At 33.8% G+C, this 25,710-nt stretch overlaps 2 protein-coding genes across 3 annotated transcripts; both read left to right on the top strand.

Annotated features, from left to right (window-relative positions):
* The first annotated feature begins 6,666 nt into the window (after positions 1–6,666).
* On the top strand, positions 6,667–14,837 carry LOC21394302 (sphingoid long-chain bases kinase 1). Its single transcript, XM_010106892.2, has 9 exons — positions 6,667–6,778; positions 7,041–7,801; positions 7,885–8,256; positions 8,501–8,594; positions 8,719–8,756; positions 10,954–11,100; positions 12,202–12,301; positions 13,072–14,012; positions 14,299–14,837. Exons 2-9 carry the CDS (start codon positions 7,292–7,294, stop codon positions 14,449–14,451), a joined length of 2,355 nt encoding a protein of 784 aa, XP_010105194.1. The 5' UTR covers positions 6,667–6,778; positions 7,041–7,291; the 3' UTR covers positions 14,452–14,837.
* A 2,580-nt stretch (positions 14,838–17,417) lies between these two features.
* LOC21394301 (ferredoxin-thioredoxin reductase, variable chain) lies at positions 17,418–18,531 on the top strand. Of its 2 annotated transcripts, XM_024171344.1 has the most exons (2): positions 17,418–17,609; positions 17,834–18,531. In XM_024171344.1, the coding sequence occupies exons 1-2, from the start codon at positions 17,581–17,583 to the stop codon at positions 18,318–18,320; spliced, it is 516 nt and encodes a 171-aa protein (XP_024027112.1). In that variant the 5' UTR covers positions 17,418–17,580; the 3' UTR covers positions 18,321–18,531. The 2 variants fall into 2 exon arrangements, with proteins under 2 accessions (XP_024027112.1, XP_010105193.1); XM_010106891.2 differs by lacking the exon at positions 17,418–17,609 and having other exon boundaries at positions 17,725–18,531.
* The last annotated feature ends 7,179 nt before the right edge of the window (positions 18,532–25,710 follow it).

Here is a 25,710-nt window from a genome sequence, read left to right as displayed (position 1 = left end):
TGGTCAACAATTGATTTTGACCTTTGAAATTACTAAAGTATCCTTAAGAAAAAGATGCTAAAACTTTAAAAAAAGTAGGAAAAACAAATAAAAAAACATATTAAAAGCCTATTTTTTAGGGTATTTTGGGTATTTTTAGGTTAAAACCGTAATCTGAATACAAACCACAATCACCCGTTCAAACCAAATAAAAACATATAATTTACGAATTTCAAAAAAAAAATCCACTGAAATGAAAGAGAGATCCCAAATCTTGAGACAAACCATAATCACCCATTCAAACCAACCACAGACCACCACCACTATTTTTGAAACTGCAAAGAGATCTCAAACCAACACCATCATCATCGTTCATCACCGTTGTTGGGGCTCAGTAGATTAGGGGGGGTCCTACGTGGTAAGGGTGTACACGTGGAAGTACTTGATTCGGTGGTGAACTCTTACGTGGCTGCAACACTTGGCGCTTCTTAAGGTAGAATCGTTGGCATGGCCTCCAACGAAAATGGTAGGGTCAGTTAGACCCGAATTAGGCCAAAGTAAACACATTCTAGGGCCCTTTTCGTTGCCGAAATAGCATAAATATCCCTGCAAAAAGCGTTAGAAGATCCAAAAATAACAATAAGAGAATCACGTAAGCGAAAGTTGGTGGGAGGAGTAATCAAATGGTTGATGGAGAGTTGACTTAGGTTGGATAAGGCTTGTACAGAGCAGGAGTGTGACTCATATGGTTGATAAGGCTATAGTGGAGCAAGAGAGACTGCTCTGGGTTCAACAAAGGCAACTCTGTGAACAATTATGAAGGACATCAAAAGGAAAGAGGTTAGAGTAAGCTAACATAGCTGATAATGGGAATGAAGTCTTGATGCCTTTCGAGCCTTGAAATATGCTCTGTGAGACAAATCGTGATTCGCTCTAGAGGTATTCAAATATGCCAGAAGGCTCAAGAAACTTCTAACACTCTCATAGGATGAGCAAGTGAAAAGGAAGAGGGTATTTATAGCAGAAAATGGGAAGCTATTGCACTTGCTCCGAGGAACCATACTGCATGCTCTGATGGAAGCCTGCACACACAATTCCATTGAAGCAAAATGCCAATTGGCCTCTCGAAGCTATCAAATAGATCCAAAAAGGGGGAAAATGGTGGCGTGAAGCAGCTCTACGGGGTTGTACGACGAGATCTAATAGAGATTGGCGTACACATTTCCATTTGGAGCAAAGATCTACACCTAGCCTCATAAAAAAGACGACCGGAAAAAGGAATATAAGGTTCTGGATGCCTGTTCTGTGGCAAGTCCGGCGGCGGTCTGACAGAAGACTGCACACTCCATTCCCTTCAGAGCAAAAATGTCAGGCTGTCAAAGGATGTGACCGAAAGAATAGCCAAAATTGGGAGAATATGGGGACAGGGCTCTGAAATTTATGATGATTAAAACACTTCCCCAGGTTTGAAACTCCCTGAACGCATGGGATCACATTCTAATGCTCTGAATGTTCCCATTTCCAAAGATCTGTTTAGATGTTGATCATGTTAGGTCATACTCAAGCTATTTATGACCACATAGCCGTCATTTGAAGCACCTGACACAAGTTTCTCCGAGGGAGCTTTCACGGGCAAACCAGTGATTTGTGTAGAAACCTTCTCGGAGGCAAACACGACGTTTCTCCGAGACAGAAGTTTGACACAAAAAAGCCTCTGTTGAGCTAAACAATGATGAAGCAAGACTTGTTAGATGATGGGAAAGGTTTTAGAAGATAAATTTCAGAGACTCTTGAACTCTCAATGGCTAAAATGAATAATTTGGGCTTCCAAAAAGGTACGAGGAACACTTGATCAAGGAATTTTTGGCTTCTAAGACACAAGGAAGGCTTTTCAGGGATCGAATTCTCCATCATCCATTTATTCATAACCTGATTAATTTGAAAAACCCTCCCAAGTGGGATTTAAATTAATACAGAAGTTAAGAGATAAATGAGGTCATTTGATTATCCACGACCCATAAGGGTTCCCCAAGAGTGACTTGTGTCCACAAAACGAGCCCAATAATGTCATATGACATAATTTTTAGACCGCCGATCCGGTTCCATATTATTGTTGTTTGTAACTTTTAGAATGCATTTTAGAGGATGATATGATTTTGTTAATTTTTTTAAAAAAAAGAGTAGAAAACAAAAAAAACACATACAAATGGTTCAAACCGCGATTTAACTGGCTAGAAACGGTCCAGTCTAGTCTCATCTTACTCATGGTCTCATCCGGTCTGGATTTTTAGAAATTGTTATTAATGGTCCGGTCTTAAAACTTAATGGTTTGGGACTGAATCAGACCGTGAAAAGTCTTATTTACGGCTATGTAATGGACACGCCGCTTTTTTTTATTTTTTTATTTTCCTCTTAATATTAAGGGTTCGTTTTGGTAAAAGAGTTCAAACTTGGGTTTGAACCTAATTTCCCATATTTAAATCATGTGAGTATGGAATTGTGGGGTTTGAATCTGAGTTCAAACCTTGAGAACTCAATAGGAATTTGAGTTTAGAAATCATTTTTTAACACTTTGGTTCATAGATTCAGAATCATGATTTAGAATTATTCTCGGTTTACGTGTATTTTTTATGAGAAAAAATATTATAGCGAACCACGAATCATGATTCGAATCATGACCCGAATCTACCAACCAAACGCACCGTTCATTTTGAGAGTTTAAATGTCACATCAAGAAGTTCAAACTCCTTTTACTTTTAGATTATTTTCATGAATATCCCATGAATTATGTACCATATTTTAAAGTGCCCATTAATTTTTAAATATTGTTCAAAACACCTCCCAATCTATAGAAAACAACTCAAAATGTCTCTTCGTCTAAGTCAGTCTATTATTTTAACAGAATTGCTGACGTGTCAATTATTAAACATCAATTAAGCTCTAATTAAACAAATAAAAATGATTAAATATTGAAAACAATAAAATAAATAGAAAAATACTTTTATTTCAAAATTAAACTAAAACATTAGAAATATATATATATATATAATTCTGAAAAGTTTTCCTTAGCGCTCTATGGATATCTCTCCTCAAAATCTCTCTTATATCTCTTTGATTGCCACCGAAAATATGAAGATCTTGTTTAGTGTTAAAATTGTTTCTAATCCTGAGTTGGATTTTTTTCCCCTTCAAACGTGGGTTGTCTTCTTTTGCTTAAATGAACATCACCTGCCGTGATGTCTATGCTTGCTCAAATGAAGCTCGAATCCCCAGTAGAAGAGAAACCCAAAGCACTTCAATTGCAAGTTGAAACTGGGCATGTTCTTTTGTCTAAAAAATTTAAAAAAAGACAACTCAAGTTTCAATTTTACTTAAGTTTATGTTTTTTTAAGTTTCAACTTTATTCAATTTTACTCTCAACTTTATTCAAGTTCTAACTTCAACTCAAGTTATAACTCAAATTCAACTCAAAAACTACACTCAAATTACACTCCAAAAGAATAATCTCAAAAAACTTTTATCGGATATTTTTCCCGCTTAGATCGGCGTTGTCTTTTTTTATTATTATTTTTTGTTTCCTTCAGTTAGATCTTATATTGTAAGTTGAAACTAAAGAAGTGAAGAACCCAGAATAGAAGAGAAAATTGAGGATGCACGCGAAAGAGCTCACGCCAGCGGGAGACAGAGCGATTTAAAAAATGAGATACAACGGGTGCGTTTGAAACTTGTTCTAAAATAATTTTATTTTTTATATGAAAATAGAAATGAAAACGTTTTTAATCTCAAACAGAAATCATTTTTAAAAACGCTTTTGGTAGTTTTATCAATAAATTGTTTTCAATACAAAAAATTCATTAATGTCTATCTCTCAACGGAAACAAAAATTGAAAAACGACTAAAAGTCATTTTTCATTTCTCTCCAATTTTATACTAAACCAAAAAATCGTTTTCATTTCCGTTTTTTATGTTTAATTGTGCCAAACGCCGTTTCTCTCCCGTTTTTATTTTTTTCTTGAAAAACGTGAAAAACAAAAACAAAAATAACTCCAAACACAACTAACATTTTTTGGAGAGCAAATGTACAGATGAGATGAGAGAATGAGAAGAAGAAGAAAGAAAGAGAAAACTTTTGGGTTCTTTTTATTACTTTTCTTTTAGTAATATTATCTTTTTAATATTTATTCTCTTTACATTTTTAATTAATCAGAATTTAATGTTTACTTGACTGTAATGGTTGCCAGAGAAACCAAAAGAACATCAATTGAAGCTGAAACTAAAAAAAACTTGTGTTGGATATTTTTTCCGCTTATATTAGCATTGTCTTGTTTTTATTATTTTCTTTTTCCTTCTGTTAGATGTTATATTGTAAATTGAAACTAAAGAAGTGAAGAACTCTGAATATAAGAGAAAATTTAGGATGCATGCGAAAGAGCTCACGCCAGCGGGAGACAGAGCGATTTAAGAAACGAGATACAAACATTTTTTGGAGAGCAAATGTACATATGAGATGAGAGAGTGAGAAGAAAAAGAAAGAGAGAGAAAACGTTTGGGTTCTTTTTATTATCTTTTCTTTTGGTAATATTATCTTTTTAATATTTATTCTCTTTACATTTTTAATTAATCAGAATTTAATGTTTACTTGACTGTAATGGTTGCCACATAAGTAATTCTGTTAGGATTATAAACGGATTTAAACGGAGGAGCCATCTTAAATTATTTTTTATATATTAAGGGGTGTTTTGAATCATTTTAAAAATTTAAGGGGCACTTTGAGACATAGTACATAATTCGGGAACATTTATAAAAACAATCCTTTACTTTTTGATAAATAAGTACTAGTTTGAACCTGAACTTTGACTCAAGCCCTTGAACCCTCCAACAAAATGACACTTATGTGACGTTTGATTCATGATTCTGATTTTTAAAATTTAAATTTTTTGTGAGAGAAAAATACTGTAACAGAACCAAGAATAATGATTCTAAACTAGGCAGAGCCCTCGAAACAAACGTTACCTTAGATTGACCAATTTTATTAACCTTTTTATAATTAATAGAATTGAGAAAATTAATAAACTTACTTATATGAGTTTAGATTCTTACTTTTATTATTAATTAATAACCTTTAAATTAATATAATATATAATTAAAAGGATATTACTATAAAATAAGTAGTAAAAATTAAGATTCATGTAATTTAAGAGGTGTTTATCTCTTTTTTTCTTTGTTAATTGTGTCTAATTATTTATAATGTTCAGCCAGGAAAATGTGTTATGTTTATCGGTTTATGTGACCTTTCAAGCCAAGAAGAAAACAAATGGAAAAGTGTACAGCCAAAAAAAGTACATTATTTTGTTTTTTTTAACTTTTGCAATAAAAAATTATGTTATTTCTTATATTTTTCTTCCATGATAATAGTAGTTTGAATATTGTATGGCATATTTTACACTAGTGCTGTTGGGCTGTCTGATAAATAAAGTTCACACATGCAGTAGTTGGCGCAGCCTAAAACATAAAGAAAAGTTAATTCCAGCGAAAAGTAGGCTTCCTGAATAAAATACATTTTCCTTAGCAAAAATAATAAAAAAATGTTAATCGCAGCGAAAAAATCAATTCTTTATTTTTTTTTCTGAATATTTATAATCTCGTTTAGTTCATAATTGAATTTTTTTTATTACAATATTTTCTATAATAAATTTTAAATTTTTATTTAAATTTTCCTGTTTAAACATGTAAACCTTTATTTTTCTTACTTTTAGGAATTTAATTTGTTTTCTTAAGAAGTTCGTCTGCAGTCAATTTTATTTATTTATTTATTTTAGTGCAAGTTGCCAAACATGCATTATTAATCTACTCAAACAGATTCACAAGAATATTACATGCTAAGAGAAATTTGATAAAAAAAATGTCATGATAAAATACAACATTAGTAGAAGATTCTCCCTATAAAAAATTAAATTTTCATATACTAATAGTAGATTTAAAATGGTCAGTAATTTAATAAATTTCCAATTTTAAGACTTTATAGCAGCCCATTTACTTACAAAACTTTGCGAACTTTTCTGTTCATTTCGCCGATTCGAGTTTAGAATTTAAGTTTTGCTACAGTAAAAAGTTTTTAAAAACAGTCATATCTAACTTTTTTGTTACAGTAAAAAATTCTCATATAAAATTACATCTCAACTCAAATTACAAACTCTAATTAGCAAAATGAACGGGACCGATAATGTTGATTTGGTTTTTGCCAAGTCCACGCACTAAAACAATCATTTTCAGTTTTCTCTGAAAAACAAAAAAAACAAAAAAATCCTTCCAAATATATACTTACAATGCTCAGTTGTTGTTGTTGCTTTTTTTTTTAAAAAAATATAATGCTCAGTTGTTTATTACAATATAAACCGATTCATTTATTGGGGAAAAAAATAATTTAAAAGAATTTTTTTTTTAATTTATACAAAAAAATAAAATAAAATAAAAAATTGGATGAAATGATAATTGATGCACAAGGGAAGGAAGGGAGAAGGAAGGGAGAAGGTAAGGGAAGATTTGTGGGGGGGTCCCCTTTGGACTCCATTTTTTAGGCTTCAGTGTTCGACTTTTGAATTTCTTAATCCCCAAAACAATTTCTCTTTTTTCTTTTTATATATAATCAATAATTTAAAAACATGAAATGACAAATAATAATAAAAATAAAAAAAGGGAAAAATACCTAAAACCTTCTTCGTCTTCTTCTTCTTCTTCTTCATCATCTCCGGGAACGAGACGACTAGGACCTGCGTTAGCTCTCTTCAGCTCAGACATCGTAAGTCTTTCTCCTTCTTCTTCTTCTTTTCTTCAAACTTTCTTTTCGGAGGAGAAAAAATAATGATATTAAAGAAGAGTTTGGTGTGAGTGGTTGTGCGATCATATCTTGGATTTCTAGCTGTTAATTTGATTTTGAAACGATTCGGACAACTTTTTGCGGATGTTTCGGTTTAATTTGCGTATTTTGTTGTTATTTCTTATTCTTTGCGTGATTGATTCTGAAAAAGAAACGGGAAATGAAACGGAAATGTGATTTGCAGGCGATTCGCTGATCTAGTCTTTCCACAGAGTGTAATTGGCGGGTTAATTGTTTCTTTTGTGGTTTTTATGAATTTCGATGTCGATTGGAACTGGAAATTTGGGATTGGAATTGGAATAATTTCGGTTCTTGGGGATTTCGATGAATTTAAGACTCTCTTTCCGCTTGTTTCTTTAATCTCCAGAATTTACACAAAGAAAGGGGAATCAGGGAAAAAGATAATAGGAAGAAAGGAGAGGAAAAAACATAAATATGCAGAAGAGTGGGGGTGTTTCTAGGAATAGTACTTTGCCTTCTTTGAGGGTGACTGTGCCTCAGCAGTCGCTCCGGCGTCTGGGATTGTGTTCCCAAATCGCCACGGCCACGGGAGGCCAGCACTCTTCCCCCATTGTCTTCCCTGAGAAGCAGAAGCGTAGCAAGGTCAAGGCTTCGAGGCGGGGGGGCGGTGATGCTGCCGCTGCCCCAACCCCCACGGATGATCTTGAGAACCCGAGTAGCTTTGAGCATAGGATCGATATCCGAGGAGGGGCGGGTAGTGGTGTTGGTGGAGATGAGAAGTCTAATTTGTTGGGTTATGAGGTCTTGTCTGGAAAGCTAGTTTTGGATAAGGGAAAGACTGCAAATGTGGATGGGACGTCAACAGATGCGCAACAAAACACTTCGATTACTGATATGACCAACAAAGACGCTGTTAATGCTAGGCTTACCAGTAAAGCATTGATTTGGGGTTCTCACATGCTTTCTCTGGAGGATATTATCTCAGTAAGATCTCCCACCTTGTGAGTGAAAAGTGATTGCAAAGTATTATGACATAACCGAGTAATTTGTTCTTTTCTCTTCCACAGGTTACATACAATGTTGGTCTCAGACATTTTACAGTGCACTCTTACCCCTTGAAAAAGAGTGGCTGTGGCCTTTCTTGTTTTATAAAGCCCCGAAGAACTCGCAAGGATTTTCACTTTGTGGCATCTAGCATCGACGAGGCTGTTCAATGGGTTGGTGGGTTTGCAGATCAGCAGTGTTATGTGAATTGCTTGCCCCATCCAATGCTTTCTTCAAAGAAGCAGGCATCTTCAGAATTACTTCCAATTGATACTCCCACTGAACTGATTTTCAAATGCAAGAGTCCACCAAAAATGCTTGTCATATTAAACCCACGGTCAGGGCGTGGTCGTTCTACTAAGGTTTTCCATGGGATAGTCGAACCTATATTTCAGGTATGATGTCATATTAAGGCAGCCTTTACGCAACTGTTGGAGCTATACTTGTGATTTTTCAAATGGATGCTAGCTATTTGAGATCTTACAGTTTGGGAAAGAAACGTTTTATACGCTTGATTTCTATATATCTTAATGAATCATGGGAGGATTATTTGATTCTTGATCTTATTATAGCTATAAGGTGATCATTCTAACTTCCTTCCATTTATACATACTCATTTTCAAGTGTCAACGGTGACAGCTTGCAGGTTTCAAATTGGAAGTTGTCAAAACAACGCATAAAGATCATGCTAAAACCCTTGCATCCACTGTTGACATCGACAGGTGTCCCGATGGTACTGATGCTTTGCTGTATGATGAACTATCTGAATGTGGATTATTACTGGTTCTTCTAAATTATTTTTCCTTACTTTCAGTCTTTACATCCTGAACATGTATATCATTTGTTTTCTTTCCCAGGAATTATATGCATTGGGGGTGATGGAATCATCAACGAGGTTAGCTGTTTGCTCCTTTAGAGCTTTTAAGTTCTCTTTTCTTTTTGGTACTGTAGTTCTATGATTATTGCAGTATTACTCTATTATGATTATTGCAGTATTACTCTATTATGATTATTGCAGTATTACTCTAGCCTATGTACTTTGTAATTCGTAAGTTTGATAGATTCTGAAAAATTATTATTTTCCTTCTCTTTTTTTTTTTTTTTTTTTTTATTGCTAGTCTTAATCCTTTATTCCAAGATTATTTGAATGAACTGATTTTTTTATCAGTTCAAGGTTTAACTTCCTTTTAGTGGAGAAGGTGTTCATTTTAGGAAGAACTATGTATTTATTAATTTTTTAGTGAGAGGATTTTGAGATTCTGTTTTAAGTTACGCTTCAAGGGGAATTCCTATTGTTAGAAATTTATTTGTAAGCTCCAGTTGGTTGCTGGCCTTAGTAGGAAAAATGCTATCACCTTATTGTACTCACCGAACACATTGTGTGTGTTTGGAAACGTTTTTAAAAATGGTTTTCACGTATTTCGAGAAGCAAAAAATGAAAATGAAAATAAAGCGACGTTTAGCAAATGTTTTGAAAATGAAAACAGTGATAATGGTTTTTGTGAAAGAATTAGAATAGTTGAAAGTTGTTTTCACTTTTCTGTTTTCATTTTTTAGTACTCATCAACAATATTATAATATATTAATTAATAAACACGATTTCACTTTTTTATTATACTCAAAACAATCTTTTAAAAAACCAGTCAAATGCAATTTCAGAATCGGTCACAGAATGATTCTCAAAACAATCTCATTTTTACTTTTTATTGAAAACAAAATCATTTTAAAACCAATTCCAAACGCACCCATCGTGTTATATGCGACAACCACGATTCTTAATCTCAGACTTCTCAGTGCTCTAATTGGCGTGATACTCCTTTGAGTTTGTTTTAAGCAACTGATGTATGATACCCTTTTTGACCTCCATCTTGATGTCGTTGGTAGAGAAATGGGATTGCTGGTTACACAGTTGTTGAGAAATGTTGAAGTTGGTCTCTGGTTAAAATCTAAAACGGAGGACAGTTGTTATACTATTTGAAGCGGTGATTGGCTTTGAACCCTTTATTGGAGTTACAATGGGACTTAGTGAATTGAAATTTTATTGCAATATTACACTGTGGCAAAGGACTTGGAGTCAGAGTTGATTTGGTCATCAATTTCTCATGTTAAAAGCAATCGAGAATTAGCAATGAGAGGTAAGGTAGAATTAGTACGGAGTTATGAAGTTTATAACTCAGATTCCCGGGTATGCCTCCTCAAATTCTCTTGAGAAAACCCACTCAGCACGTTGATAATGAAGATAAAGCAAAGACAACATGATAATTGTATGCCACATATCTTTCAAACTGATAGAAGAACAATTGGCAATTAGCCAAAACCAAATAGGTGAACAAAACCAAAGAGGACATATATAGGAGTACCAGGAAATGATGTAACTATCATAAATTTAAGATAGCACGACCCTGGACAGACTGTTGCTGCTGAGAAAAGTTCATCTCAAGTCTCCTAGGAAGCTTCAGAAAGTAGCTTTGTCATCCAAAGTTAGAGATTTTGGGAGAAAAGTCTTACTTTTGTTAAATTGAGTAGTTCGGCGTTATGATAGTTTCTTCGTGGCCTGGTACTGTTGTATAAGATCTCTTCAGCAAGATTGCGGTACACTCTCATAAAGCTAAAAAATACCACAGCATATTTTTTCTCGTACAACAATTAAATTGATACGAAATTTATAATATGTCTCCAATTAATTGTGATGCTATTTCATACTTTATTTAGGACAAGAGGCGTTCTATCTGTTCCCCCCTGTTAGAGATTTTTCCTTTAGGTGACACAGTTTTGATACTATTGGTTTTAGTTTAAGGGCACAACAACATTGGTTTCAATTTAAATTCCCCTACTTTGTGAAACTAAAATGAATTTTTTGCCCTTTTCTATTCGTTAATTTTTAACGTTTCTGTTGCTCCTATTTCTTATGAGGAGTGTACTATGTAATTATTAACTATAATTTAAGCAAGTAGTTGTTTTAGTTTTAGATTCTTTTATTTTGTGCTATCCAGTGGTAGCTTGTCCTTTCTACTTTGGTGCTATGAATTGTACTGGAGTTCGGTTGGTATCTTTTATCTTTCTTCTATAATAATTTGATGTTTCTTTTACAGGTTCTAAATGGTTTACTTTCTAGAGAGAACCAGAAAGAAGGAATTTCTATACCAATTGGAATTATACCAGCTGGTTCTGATAATTCATTGGTTTGGACTGTTCTTGGAGTTAGAGATCCAGCTTCGGCTGCAATGGCTATTGTCAAGGTAACTTATTCAGCTAAATTATGTACATAACTCTTCTGAATGTGGTACCTGTTCTCGTATTACCGCTGGTTTTGCTCATGTGGTACCTGTTCTCTTATTATTGCTGGTTTTGCTCATCATTCATCTCTAACGTTGAGTATGAATTATCTTGTTAGTAGTCAAATCCTGTTTACTTCTCGTTAGTAGTTAGGGCAGATATAGCTCCAGTTATAAGTACTGGCACTGGCATTTCCAGTCAGCCAATTCCAATGAGACCTTTCTACTACTGGAGCCGAGATGACTTCGAATTTTGATGGAGCTCCGAGAGAAAGGTATTGCTGATTTAGAAATTGGCATTCACTCATCGTCCTAGAATGTGGATAAGGAAATATAGTTAGTAGTAAAAAAGAAGTCTGATATGGTTATTTCTTTTTCTTTTTTTTTTTGCCTAATTAATAATCCTTTATTGGTAGAATTAGATCAATACTAAGTAGGAGAGGATGAGTATCCTAAATAATAATAATAATAATAAAAAAGTTGTTAAGGGTGGGGCGTGGGGGGAGTGGGGGTGGGGGACAAAGAACTAAAAATACAACCTAGAGCAACTAAGAGCTCGTAGGCTAGACCCCAAAACGAAAACAAACAAGTATTACAACCATCTAACAACATACTACAATGATGTCCAGTAAAAATACAGAATGTCCCTCCAATTCAACAATATTAAAGATAAGCAAAAGTGTTTAATTCTTTATCTGTTGACTGCCAGAGAGATGCTTAAAAATAAGCCTTATGGAAGATTTCAACTGCAATGGTTTTTTCTGAATGAAACTTATTCTTATCCCCTATTATTTGACCCTACGGTGGATGGTCTCTGCCCAACTGCTTCATAGATGGCAGCCTTTTTTCAATTATGCTTTAAAGATAAAAATGCTTTTATGGTAATCCAATTCTTTGTGTGAATTCCCATAATCTGTTCAATTATAACTGGTTGGGATACATTTCTGCTGAAGCTAAAGTTTTTTGAAGTTTTGAAAATCTCCTTGACTTTTTTATCCGAATGCTATGATATACTTGATTGCTATGTATTCAGTTGGAAATATGATATCTTGTTGTTGGTTTCAGGGGGGTCTTACTGCTACGGACGTTTTTGCTGTTGAGTGGATTGGGACTGGTATTAGGCACTTTGGGATGACAGTCTCATATTACGGCTTTATTAGTGATGGTAATTGCTTTGGCCTGACTCCTCAGACTAATGTCTATCAAAATAATGAAAATTCTGTTGTTCGCATCTTCTGCAAATATTTGCTTTTTAGAGCTTAGTCCTATTGTTTATAGGCATTTGCCTTGTTTCTTGATGCTTGCTTTTATACCCAATTGGTATTATGCAGCTACAGCTAACTTGATCTTTATCTTCTCTTTTCGTTTATAGTCCTTCAGGATATTTAAATCGTTCAATTTTAAAAATTTAAATTAACTTGAATTCAGCAGACCCCTGTCTTCCATGATTTCCGATTTGGCAAACCATGATACTATAGCCTACCCAGCTCATTAAAGGCTTGCAATAACGTTTTCTTTTGTTCTTTTCTTCTCTGTGAATAAGCTTATTATGTATCTAAAACGTTAAACAAAAGGGTTTGTCCGTAGAATAATTTTTGCAATTATAAATGTATACCAATGGTTTTTGTAGTTGAAGCTTATTATATTGTTTTCACGGAGCTGTATGGTATTAAATACTGGAGGTCCAGATAATAGGTAAAGTTGTGTCATGTTAGCAGTGTGTCAAGTTGTGAATGATCCTGGTTATGGTTTGATTCACCAGTCTGCATTTTCAATGTGTGAGTGGGCGGATAGTATTTTCTGTTTATATTTGTATAAAGGGACCAGTAATGACTAGGACGGACATCTGGTAGGATTGCTTCTGTTGTATTCTTTGCATTTCTCATTCACTGAAGTGAGATGATTATGTGTGTTTGTATTTCTTGCATGCTGCAGTATTGGAGCTATCCGAGAAATATCAAAAGCGTTTTGGTCCCTTGCGTTATTTTGTTGCTGGGTTTCTCAAATTCTTATGCTTACCCAAGTACAGCTATGAAGTGGAATTTCTTCCAGTATTGGAAGAGGATCAAGATGGAAAGCACTTAGCTGAACAGGAAGTAGTTGACATGTCAGACCTTTACACGGATATTATGAGGAGGACAAACACAGACGGCATTCCTAGAGCCTCTAGTCTGTCAAGTATTGACTCCATAATGACTCCTAGTCGAATGTCGGGAGGAGAGTTGGATACAACCTGTAGTAGCACTCATGCTAGCGCAGAACCATCCGAGTATGTGCGTGCCATAGATCCAAAATCAAAACGATTATCAACTGGAAGGAGCAATGTAAGTTCTGAGACAGAAGTAATTCATCCTCAGATACCTCTGTCAACAACCCCAAACTGGCCAAGAACCAGATCGAAGTCTAGGACAGATAAAGGATGGGGTGGACTGACTGCCACCCATGAAACATCTAGATGTTCTTGGGGCAATGCTGCAACATACGATAAAGAAGATATATCGTCAACTCTGTCTGATCCAGGTCCAATTTGGGATGCTGAACCAAAGTGGGACACCGAAGCTAATTGGGATGTGGAAAACCCAATTGAACTGCCAGGACTGTCGGAGGATGTGGAAATTCCTAAGAAGGGAGTATCGATGCCCAGATATGAAGATAAATGGGTTGTGAAAAGGGGGCAGTTTCTTGGTATTCTAGTTTGCAACCATGCCTGCAGAACTGTTCAAAGTTCTCAAGTTGTGGCACCTAAAGCGGAATATGATGACAACACCATGGATTTAATCTTAGTACATGGGAGTGGGCGGTGGAGACTGATGAGATTTTTTGTGCTACTACAGATGGGGAAACACCTTTCACTTCCATACGTTGAATATATAAAGGTGTGAATATCTTCTCTTGCAACATCTTCTCACATGAGTCTTGAATGTTCTAGTCCAAATAATTGTAAATTGTGTTAATGAAATTGCACCATACACATCTTGATCAGTTTCCTTTTGTAGTTGATATTCTTTCAAGTTCGGTTTCTTATTACATCTTATTTATTGACCCAACTATTAGGGAAGGAAAGACACATGTAAACTGTTCGGGGCCTTTGGGCTTGGTAGCATGTAATTTTATAGAACAACAATTTAGATGGGGATCATCTAACATTAGGTTCTATTGCAGGTTAAGTCAGTGAAGATTAAGGCATCCGGACAGCACACCCACAATGGTTGTGGGATTGATGGTGAGCTTTTTGCACTCAATGGACAAGTTGTATCTTCTTTGCTTCCAGAACAGTGCAGACTTATTGGTCGTTCCCCCAACAATCATGTTTGATAGCCATGGCCTTCCTTTTTTTGGTCCTCTATCGAGTGCTAGAGACAACTAATGCGTCTTTCCGTAATGTTGAATATGAGGTGCATCTATATACCAAGTAGGGTACCTTCTGCTTTACTGTTTCTAGCGCCCTTTTCCATCCCACCTTTGAACAGCTGAGATCCCTGTAAATTTTTGTTCGGTATGTCTACGCGATGATTGTTGTTGTTGATTTCCCTCTTTCCTATTATTTTCTCGGACCTGGTGTCCTAGCCCCATGTTTGTTGTCCGACGCAAGCTGCTTTGTGTAATTGCAATTCTGGTACTGTTTCTTGTGATGATCTTCAGATTGCTACAGAGATTTGTTTTGTAAAGTATTTGGTTGTTGACCAATCATTGTTTCTTCAGATCTGCCTTCCCTTTCTTCACATGAAGACTCATTTCTTCAAACCCCAAAAAACAAACATCAATTCTACCTTTCCTTACTAAATAGAGCTCTGGAATTGTTGGATTTCATTAGTAATAGAGTGGAACAATCACTTTCTTCAATGAGGTCCAAGTAATCCGAGGCTTGAGCCCTGGTATGGAGTCTGTTTTTGTTGTAGATTACTCTGTTTTTTTTTTTCCCCCCCCTTTTCTTTCGATATTGGTTAGTTGCTATATAGAACTACTTGTAATGCGTTAAGTTTGTTTGATAATTTTTGTTTCTTCCACTATTTTAAGACCAGAGACAGCTTGGGGACAACACACCATTGACATGGCACATTAGCAAGTCATGTCACATGTGCATAATGGTATTTTTCCATTCAACGTTTTGCTAAGGAGAAGGGATATTTTATTTAGGATCTTATGTGTGCGGGCCCGTTCGGTTCGCTAATTCGAGTTGAGATGTGATGTGTGAGAGCTTTTTACTGTAGTAAAAAAGTTAGATGTGACTTTCTGAGAGTTTTTTACTGTAGTAAAATTTGAATTCTAAACTCGAATCAGTGAAAAGAACGGGGCAATTTCTTTTTGATTTATGTAAGGAGAGAAGCATCATTCTTAAATTTGATTTTTTTTTTTTTTTTTTTTTTGTTGAAAAGTATGGGAACTCTTCCTTGTACTCCATGTTGATTTGAGACAGTGGTTCAGAATAATGACCAGAAAAAGGAATAGGGAAAATGGAAAAAGAAAAAGAGGAGAGAAAGAACACAAGTGAGCATGGCAAGAGAAAAGGATTTGGGTCTATCGTGTCTCATTACTCTTGGCTTGCTTGTAGATTTTTATCCGCTTTAAGTACGCGATTGAGCTTCGAGAAAGAATATATGCTTGCCTACCTACCTCTCATTTCTAATCCTAATCCATTTCCAATGGCCTTTCTTGGTTTGTTCTTTTGTGTTGACATTTCATTTTGTTCTTAGCCACCATTTGAAATATTTGGGAAAATAAGTTAAAAGGAAAATTAATTTGGATTACCATGTAAATCATCACAAATACATTTGTAGTTGTTTACAAACAAATTGGCTAGTTATTTGGGTGTGTGGTAAGGTGTTTTCTATAATCTTCAAAGAACCAATAACAAAAGTATACTTTGATGGAGAAATTTTTATTTTAAAAATAAATAAAACACATGTATTTGGTCTTTCTTATCAAGAAAGTGCTTCGGTAGAGCTGGGTTGATGTCAGAATCGGGTTTAGACTAGCTCGGTGTTTAATTCATGCTAGATATTAATTTAAAGTCGGTCTATGATCAAGATTAAGATCGATAAAATTACGAGACTGTAGAATTGAAACATAGTTTCATGATAAGAAAAGAGTTATATAAGCAAAAATGATTGATATATCACATTAGACTATCTCCAATGTAAATGCAAAGATCAATATTAATATTATAGTTAGAATTATTATGTTATTTACTATTTTTATTATTATGCATAAAGATCTGTTTTTTGAAATTTGCAATACTAAAAGTATAAATATTTAAAAATAACAATGGTGTCAACATATTAACTAATGAAAATTCAATCTTAAGAAAATGATCATAAAAATCAAATATTAAATTAGCGCTAATATAATATATGCTAAATTTTACATATATAATAATAGATCAATGATTATATTTTTATCGGTGGTTAATCATCAGATATAAAAGTATGATAATGTGATGTGAAAAGAATTTAATCTCATTAATTATCATATATCACCTTATAATGATACAATCTAAATAATAATACCCACTAATAAATAAATATTAAAATAACTATTAAAATCACACCTAAATTAATCTAGAAATCTTTATCCATGGGCCACATTTTAATTTTGCTACAGAAAATTATTGTGAAAAAACCATTGGAACTCATGAGGCAAGAAAGAAAAGAAAAGAAAAGAAAATTTTAGCCCTCACATTGTTTAAAGGGAGAAAGAGAAAAATAGGCCAAGACTTGAGATGAATTAAAATTAATAGGTTAATAGTTTACATAAGTTAATAAATATGTCAAATTACTGTTTTCGTCTATAACTTGTCTGGTTATGAACCATAACTTGACAAGTTATTGTCCATAATTGTCCATAACTTGTCTGGCTATGAACTATAACTTAACAAGTTTATTCATAACTTATCTAATTATAAACCATAACTTAACAAGTTATGACCTATTAATTTTTATAACTAAAAATTAACCTATATACTTTCTTAAACTTTTCATATTTACCTATTTTCTACTATTTTCTTTGTTTAAATCCCAAATTAACGTAGACACACAAATGACATAACTAAGACAAAAAGATACTTGTCAAAATCAGACACTTGTCAAAATCAGACGGTCACATATCATCAAGAATTTTGTTTTGGGGATGAAGATTTATCATTTTTCCCCTTGGATGGGAAAGGGAAAAGAAAAAAAAAAAAAAATGAAAGGCCTAGAAATGTGTTCCTGCGAACGTGGCAGCAAGGTTTTTGAGATAATATGAACAGATTTATTTATTTATTTATTTTGGTGAGAGATAAGACAGAAACTTGATCAAAAAAATAGTAGAGTGAAGGGCACCTCAGAAATGGGATTAATAAATATAATAACAATATAATATCATATTATTTGTTTAACATCTAAAAACAAAATAAAAAATAAAAATAAAAATCTCATCGGCGGACGAAAAGACCATACCGAAGAAATGAGTACGGCGACGGTTGGATTGTTGAGTTCCCCAGATCACGCTATGATTCTCGCCGCGATAAGACAGAAACTTGATCAAAAAAATAGTAGAGTGAAGGGCACCTCAGAAATGGGATTAATAAAATAACAATATAATATCATATTATTTGTTTAACATCTAAAAACAAAATAAAAAATAAAAATAAAAATCTCATCGGCGGACGAAAAGACCATACCGAAGAAATGAGTACGGCGACGGTTGGATTGTTGAGTTCCACAGATCACGCTATGATTCTCGCCGCCATGAAACCTTCCTTCATTTCTTCATCATCTTCTTGTTCTTGTTTATCAGTTTCGCTCTCGCCTTGCAAAATCTCTCCTTTCGCCACAGCTACGAGGAGGAGAAGGATTAGCTGCGAGGTTGCGATCAAGTCCGACTCTGCGACTTCTCCTTCGTCGTCGGAGTTTTCGGAATCGCCGTCTTCGTCTCCGGGAACCGCCGACGACGAGACCGGGGGAGCGAGGATTGGGGCCAGGGTTAGGGTGAAAGTGCCGCTGAAGGTCTACCACGTACCGAAGGTTCCGGAGATCGATATCTTGGGAATGGAAGGCGAGCTCAAGCAGTACGTTGGAGTATGGAAGGGGAAGAGGATTTCGGCGAATCTTCCGTACAAGGTTCAGTTCTTGACGGAGGTCGAAGGTCGCGGAAAGGTCAAGTTCTTCGCTCATCTCAAGGAAGATGAGTTCGAGTACGTTTAAGTTTCTTTCCAGGCAATTCTCTCTCTCTATCTCTCTCTTCTGAACAGTAAATAAAATCCGGAGAAACTGTAGCTTAAAGAGCGACTGCTCGGCATAGTATTGTATGTAATTTACTTGGATTCTTGTGTTATTACTGGTGTAATTGAATTTGAGAATTATTATTCTGAGTTTCTGATGATTATTATTGTGATAAAAATGAACATTGAAATTAGAACTAGCGTCGACAAGAATTGATTTTTGTGTTCAGAGAGTAATCTACTATTTTCTACTCTGATATTTGGTCATTTTAATGGACAAATTTTGCTTTTTATGGTCTATTATGGGACTTCTTCATCCCAGGGATGTCTTTTTCTCCTCTATTCTCTGGGATTGAATAAGGCGTTTAAGGAAACTCTCTTGTAAATTGTTATTGGTTTTATAAGAACTTGTTCAAATCACTGGTGTAGTAAGTAGAAAACCTTCAATTATATGTTCTATTTTGTAGTTTAGGGGTTAATCTGAATCATCTGATTTGATTTTGTTTTCCTAAACTTAAAATCCTTTTGATTGTTTTCCTACTGGTTTGTATACAGTCCTCAATTCTCTTTATTTTGGACTTCACTGAGCTTAAAGTTATATCCCTTACTATGCTAAAGTAGTCTAGAGATTTAAGTCTACCTAGGGAAAAAAGGGCTTGTTGTTGTGTGCTAAAACGACTTCAACTACGAGTGGTCTCCTTTAGTAAGGTAAACTGTACTGGATTATTACTATTATGGTGTTAACTAACAAATATGAAATGTCAGAAGCTTTGGTGACTGCTGCTTTATCATTTGCTTGTTACCTTGGCGATGGTAAGGGTGGATCAGTTCATTCAATGTTATTAGTTAATTCAGTTAGTAAAAGTCTTTTGACATCATACAAGAGACTTGGGTTGAACCACGCATTCAGAACTTTTGGGAAGTTATGGGATGGAGGAGGACTAAGGAGTATTTCTTGTTGCGTAGCCGGAGAAGACAGAAAAATCAAAAAGAGAAGAAAATATAAGATAAGAAAGCTTGACTAGTTGGCTCAATGAGATCTGTGGGAAATTTTCAGCTAATGTTTGTTGATACTGAGTGGTTGTTTGTGGAGATGTATAGGTTGTCATCTTCTATTGTCTCCTGTTTGGCGAATCCTTATCTTTTACTTCGGCCAAGTGTTTATATTTGATGTTTTACCCTCAGCTTCCGCGGGTAGCAGTTTTGCACTGGTTAGCTCTTAGTTAGCTCTATAGGTTTTTAGAGATTCAATATACTTTAATACAATCAACGTGCTTACTGGTGATAAGTTTTGCCTCGATGTTTCAACTATACAACCACAAAATTGGAATTCGACGAGTCCTTCCAAGTTCCATGTACTCATTATCTCAAGCTTTATTTTCTGTCTTCATTCTCTCCATGGCAAGATTTAGCCTCTGTGTCAAGGCATGCATCTGTGAATGTTCATCAGTACGCACTATGATAAACGTTAATTTAAAAGGAAAAATAGCAAAGGAATCAGCTTTAAGTCGTATTTTGTTTGAAGTTGTATAGGTATAGAACCTGAGCAGGATTTTTTGCGACTGTTTTTATAAACTGTACACTAGATTGGTTTCTTTTCTTGGTTGAAAAATTTTGGAAATTTTTACTCGTCTTTCCATTTTTTTCTTATTGTATTGGCTGTTGTCAATTGTCTCCTTGTTTTTCTCCGCCATTTGTCTTATCCAGAGAACAGATTAAAAGCAAAAAAGCGGGCCACTGTAATTTAATTGCAGGCAAAAACTATGGGACTTACAATCGAATTCTATTAAGTATAAGCTGTGGAAGATGGTTTATTGGTGTCTCATACAACTCTAACCGAGGGGATTATTTCCTCCTCAAATTAGACTTTTGACCTTTTTCCATTGCAGACACCTCACTTCAAAGTGGGAACTATCACAAGTGCATATTAAAGGAACTTGAATTGCACTGAATTTGTTGGCTTGATGTTTTCTGAAAAATTTACGGGCCCGTTTAGTTCGCGGATTCGAGCTGAGATGTGACTTTATGTGAAAGTTTTTTACTGTAGTAAAAAAGTTAGATGTAACTGTTTCTGAGAACTTTTTACTGTAGTAAAACTCAAATCGGTGAAATGAACGTGACCTCAATTATACTATAACATATTAACAGAAAATAGTTTGCTTGTCGAAGCTGTAAGAGAAAGGAAGATGTGAAGATGAATGAGAGGAAAGGTGAGTGATTCACTTTTAAGTTTTAAGGAGCATGAGGTGACAAAAGAGACAAAGCCAAGAGGCGGTAGGGCTAAGTTGTTTTGTTGCCATAATGTGAGTAAAGCCAATTTAGACTTTGTTGAGGCTGCGTTTTAGTTTGTAGTTATAAGTCGACGCGTTTGACAAATGACGACTAATGCTACTTTGCTGCATTTTGCATTGTGTTTAAATGATCGAGTACGGATCATGAGTGTGTTTGCAAGCCGTTCAAGGGTCATGTCGACGCTAGATATTGCTTTCGTATAAGAATACGATACCTTCTGTGCTGCTCAATTTCATTAGGCAGAGATGGATGAATAATTTTTCCTTGGAGATGGAAAAATTGTGCATTTGGGAAAATAGAGTTGCAGGTTACTTTCATGATTATATTGTGGATTGCACTTGTATAGATTATAGAAGAAGATATTAATATTTTTTTTTAGATTCCTTGAGGTCAGTAAAAGTTGCAATATAAATTCTAAAAATTTGTTGACAGACTGTTGGGAACAAGATGTCATATAGTTATAAGAAATTCTATAATTTTCTCATTCTAAGTTTTTAACTTTACTGATATGACTAGTACTGTTTCATGTAAATTTGATCAAATGCCAACTCCCTTCACTTATATTAGTGTATTGAAACAAGTTTATTGCATCTTAAGGTTGGTGAAACTCTTAGCTGGTGATTTATGTAATAAGTCTTGTTCATTTCACTAATTTAAGTTTTTAGTTTTAAATTTTTACAGTTAAAAGCTCTCAAAAAATGTTACATCTAAACTTGAATTGAAAACCTGAAAACTCGAATTTGCGAAGCGAACGAGATCTAAATTTTTGTTGATTGTTGGAGACTAGAGATAAGAGTTTGAGCCTGAAAGTGGGACCGTTGGTTGGTTTTAGCAAGAACAAGAAAGAAATGAAACTTGTAAGAAAAGAAGGGGAGTTAGAAAGAAAGAAGAAAAATGGAAAACCATTGTTGAAATTGGCAAAGCTCAAATTTTCAACGTCAGACCCTTTGTGAACAATTTTGGGTGTTCTTTCTTTTTTTTTTCATTTTAAATTTATAGATCTTTTCGTTTTCTTTCATTTTTTTTTATTTTTTTATTTTTGAATGGTTCTGAGCTTATTAGGTGATAGGTGTCTGGTAGTTTTCCTCTGTGGGCCTCTGAAGTCTCCCTTCCAAACTTCAAATCCGATATGAAAAGAAAACCAACTTACCTACCAAACTTGCAATGGTCACCAAGTTCTTAATACCAATAAACACATCTATGCTTTCAACTGGTGTAACAAATTACAGGGTAGATGTGTAAAAATTGGGGTTTTTTTCTAAAGTAATATTTACATAGTACATACCAAGTAGGGGGAAAATAAGAACATGTCATTGATTTTGTGTTTAATCGATAAATGACACAGATTTCATAGCATAACAATCATGCCAATGATTTGAGTCCATGGAAAATGATTAATGTTTGTTTCATGTATCCGTCTCTGATTCTGAATCATGATTCATGATTTTTTACAGTATTTTTTTCTCATAAAAAACACACATAAAACAAGAATAATTCTGAATCATGATTCTGATTATATGAACTAAATGTCAAATATGCTCAGATAACCAGATTTTCCTGGCATGTTGAAAAATAGTTAAGTAGCTATGTAGAACTGTTTCAAACATTGATTTAGATCTTCTGAAATCTGAATGAAATATCCAGCAAAAGAAAAAAAAAAAACAAAACAAAAGAATTATTTATTTCCTTGGGGCTACTGGCTAGTGTTGTCAAATTCAAAAAGCTACTCAAATGTTTGAAAGTTTGGATATATTTTTAAGATCTTTTTTGCCCTTTGTTTGGCGACGCTGATTGGTAGGATTGTCAAAATGGTAGATTACGACTGATACATATCTGGTGAAACAAGTGTCCTTTTTTTTAACTCCTTTGGAAAAAAATGCACTTATTTGCAACATTTCCTCTTATTATTGTATAGAAATGGGACAAATATTTCCTTTTAACATACATGTTATAAGATCTACGAAAATCTTTTTAAAGTAAAATGTGATTACAAAGTAAAAAGTTATGTCTTAAATAAGAAAAGCAAACTTAGTAAATGAATTGACTCCTTTATATATGTCCTCATAACATAGTGACAAGAACGACTACTTACTACGAAAGTAAACAAACATTTTCAACTCATCAATAAGGCCTTTAATTGTTCTTAAATTTTTTTTAAAAAAAAAGCCTTCTATTGACCAATGTATTATTACCATTAACCCTGTTTATCCTATGGCGAGGTTCACCTTACGTTCATATGGAGACCAAAATATTGGGAGAAGCGAAGTGAAAAATAAATGAGTGTGTTTGAAACTCATTTTAAAATAATTTTATTTTTTATATGAAAATAGAAATGAAAATGTTTTCAATCTTAAACAGAAATTATTTTTGAAAATGCGTTTAGTAGTTTTATCAAGATATTATTTTAAATATAAAAAAACTTATTAATGTCTCTCTCTCTGCTCAAGAGAGAAGAAAACAAAAATAAAAAATAAAAAACGATTAAAAGTCATTTTTTATTTTTCTTCCATTTTACACTAAACTAAAAAATTATTTTTATTTCTTTTTTTTGTTTTTAATTGTACTAAACGCTGTTTTACAATCGTTTTTATTTTTTCGTTCTAAAAAAACGTAAAATCAAAAACAATTCCAAACACTACAAAAAACATTCTCTAAGAGCTTAGGTGGTGGTGAAATAGTGATAAGGCGTTAGAGGGGTTTTTTTTTTTTTTTTTTTTTTTTTTTTTTTTTTTTTTTTTTTGCGTTTGTATCTGGTTATTTAAAATAGTGTGGTTGCAGACTTCCCGTAGTTTCAAAGTTGATTCTGAAAAGTGACGTTAGGCGCCGCTCATCCTGTTTTCTTTAGGAGCGAAAACAGCAACCCCTAACCCGCCTAAGTTAGTTCAGCAACAATGGTAGTATGGAAGAAAAACTTCGAATCATAGGATGTGAGTTAAAAATATGACATGCATATTCAATGCACGTGGTGCCAAACATAGTGAGTTGGAAATTTTGTTTGAAACTGGCCCGTTTAGTTCGCTAATTCGACTTTTTAATTCGAGTTGAAATATGATTTTATGTGAGTAATTTTTACTGTAACAAAAAAGTTAGATGTAACTGTTTCTGAAAACTTTTTACTATAACAAAACTCGAATCAGTGAAATAAACGGAGCTTTAATTATATGCTAATTGGAGCTTTTCAGGTGTTCCTACTTAAAAGGAAATAAACAAGTTCATATAATAATCTCACAATTAACCCAAATACCATGTGTTTTCCAAGCAAGAAAATAAGAACCTGAAGTCCAGGTGGAAGTAATTATGTCCTTTTCCTCAATAAGGATATACTGATAGATGTCTACATGTGTATGTACATTATATGATATTTTCGTAAGACGGTTGAAACTTGAAATGGATGAGAATTAGGGTTGTCAATTCGGGTAGTGACACGACTCAAAATCTGCACAAAATTAACGGGTTTGAGTTTATCATAAATAGATCCGGATTAAAATCAAGTCGAATATGTAAAACACGATTAAATAACGTGTTATTTTTAAGTTAACCCGTCAACCCGCAATTGACTAATTATAACCCGTTTATTAAACGTGCCATATTTGAGTAACATGAATACACAACCCGTTTATTACCCATTTTATAAACAAGTTTAAAAATAGGTTTAGAAATAGATTAACACGACCCATTTATCACCTCTTTATAAACATGTTCAAAAATAGGTTTATAAATAGATTAACACGATCCATTTATCACTCATTTTATAAACGAGTTGATAGGTAATCAACGGGTTGACATGACACGTTTATGACCTGTTTAATAAACAAATTATTCGTGTCGTATCGTGTCAACCCGCTAATATACATGTCGTGTTTAAATTTTATATTTTGACACGATTAATAAACGGATCATGTTCATATTAAACCTATTCATATTAACTGAGAATATTAACACGATACAAATACGACTCATCAATACAAATTGTCACCTTAATGAGAATATGTGCTTATAAGCATTTAACACACACAAAAATAATAATAATAATGATAAAAAGAGCGGGAAAAAAAAAGTAATTGAATAAAGAATGGACACATCATTCAGCACTAGTGGAAAGTTGTGGAAAGAAATAAAGAAAGAAGGAAACTAGCAATCATTAGCAGAGTCAACGTGGTGCTTCTTTCTTTCGTTTTCACGCTTCTTCTCCTTTTTGTTTTTTTGGACTAAATATGATGTTTTTTTTTTTTTTTTTTTTGGATATTCAAAAGATTGTAGTTAAGATGAAGTTCGGCCCGTTCTTTTTATCAATTTGAGTTTAAAATTCAAGTTTTGTTACAGTAAAAAATTTTAAGATATAATTATATCTAATTTTTTTATTATAGTAAAAAATTCTCACACAACATCACATCTCAACTCGAATTAGCGAACCGAACGGGCCCTCTTCTTATTTTTTTTTTTGGTTGAATTATTGAATGGTACGGTGGATCCTACATATAATTGAAAGCGATTGGAGAAACTATTAGAGAACAAGCTGTTAAATATATTACAAATATTCTGAATTTCTGAGAAGCAAACAAAGTTTTCTTTAAGAGGAAAAATAAATAAATAAAAAGAAAAGTAAAAGGTGAAGAGGGTGGGGGAAATGGTGAGTTAGATGTTGTGTGGGTGGGGGGTTATGTTGGGTTGTTGTCCATTCAATTTTTGATTTGTAGAAGAGGGAGGGGGGGAGACCCAGCCCTCACCACCTGCTCCTTCAGCCAAAATACATAAAATATATATATATATATATATATATATATATAGAAAAATAGGGATTACATGCCCTTTCGTCATTCCTTAATTTTGTCTCTCTCTTTTTTTCTTTTCTTCTTTTATTTTTTAATTCTTTTTCCTAACTTAAAGAAGACTTAGCCGTGTTTAGAATTAATTCCGTTTTTATTTTACATATTTTTCGAAAAAAAAAAGTTTCTAAAACGGCGTTTAACGCAATAAAGATAAAAAACAAAAATGAAAACGATTTTTTAGTTTAGTGTAAAATGATAGAGAAATGAAAAACGACTTTTAGTCGTTTTTCATTTTTTGTTTTTGTTTTTTCA

This window comes from Morus notabilis, unplaced genomic scaffold (assembly GCF_000414095.1).
Source record: "Morus notabilis unplaced genomic scaffold, ASM41409v2 Scaffold886, whole genome shotgun sequence".
Classification (NCBI taxonomy): Eukaryota; Viridiplantae; Streptophyta; class Magnoliopsida; order Rosales; family Moraceae; genus Morus; species Morus notabilis.
Note: the sequence above shows the minus strand (reverse complement) of the source record. Positions and strands in the feature narration are given on the sequence as shown.

Coding starts and splice junctions, on each gene's coding strand:
- LOC21394302 (XM_010106892.2), top strand. CDS start 7,292: ATGCAGAAGAGTGGGGGTGTTTCTAGGAATAGTACTTTGCCTTCTTTG. Junction 8,595..8,718: donor CATCGACAGGTGTCCCGATG/GTACTGATGCTT, acceptor TTTCTTTCCCAG/GAATTATATGCATTGGGGGT. Junction 8,757..10,953: donor GTGATGGAATCATCAACGAG/GTTAGCTGTTTG, acceptor TTTCTTTTACAG/GTTCTAAATGGTTTACTTTC.
- LOC21394301 (XM_024171344.1), top strand. CDS start 17,581: ATGAGTACGGCGACGGTTGGATTGTTGAG. Junction 17,610..17,833: donor GCGACGGTTGGATTGTTGAG/TTCCCCAGATCA, acceptor TGGATTGTTGAG/TTCCACAGATCACGCTATGA.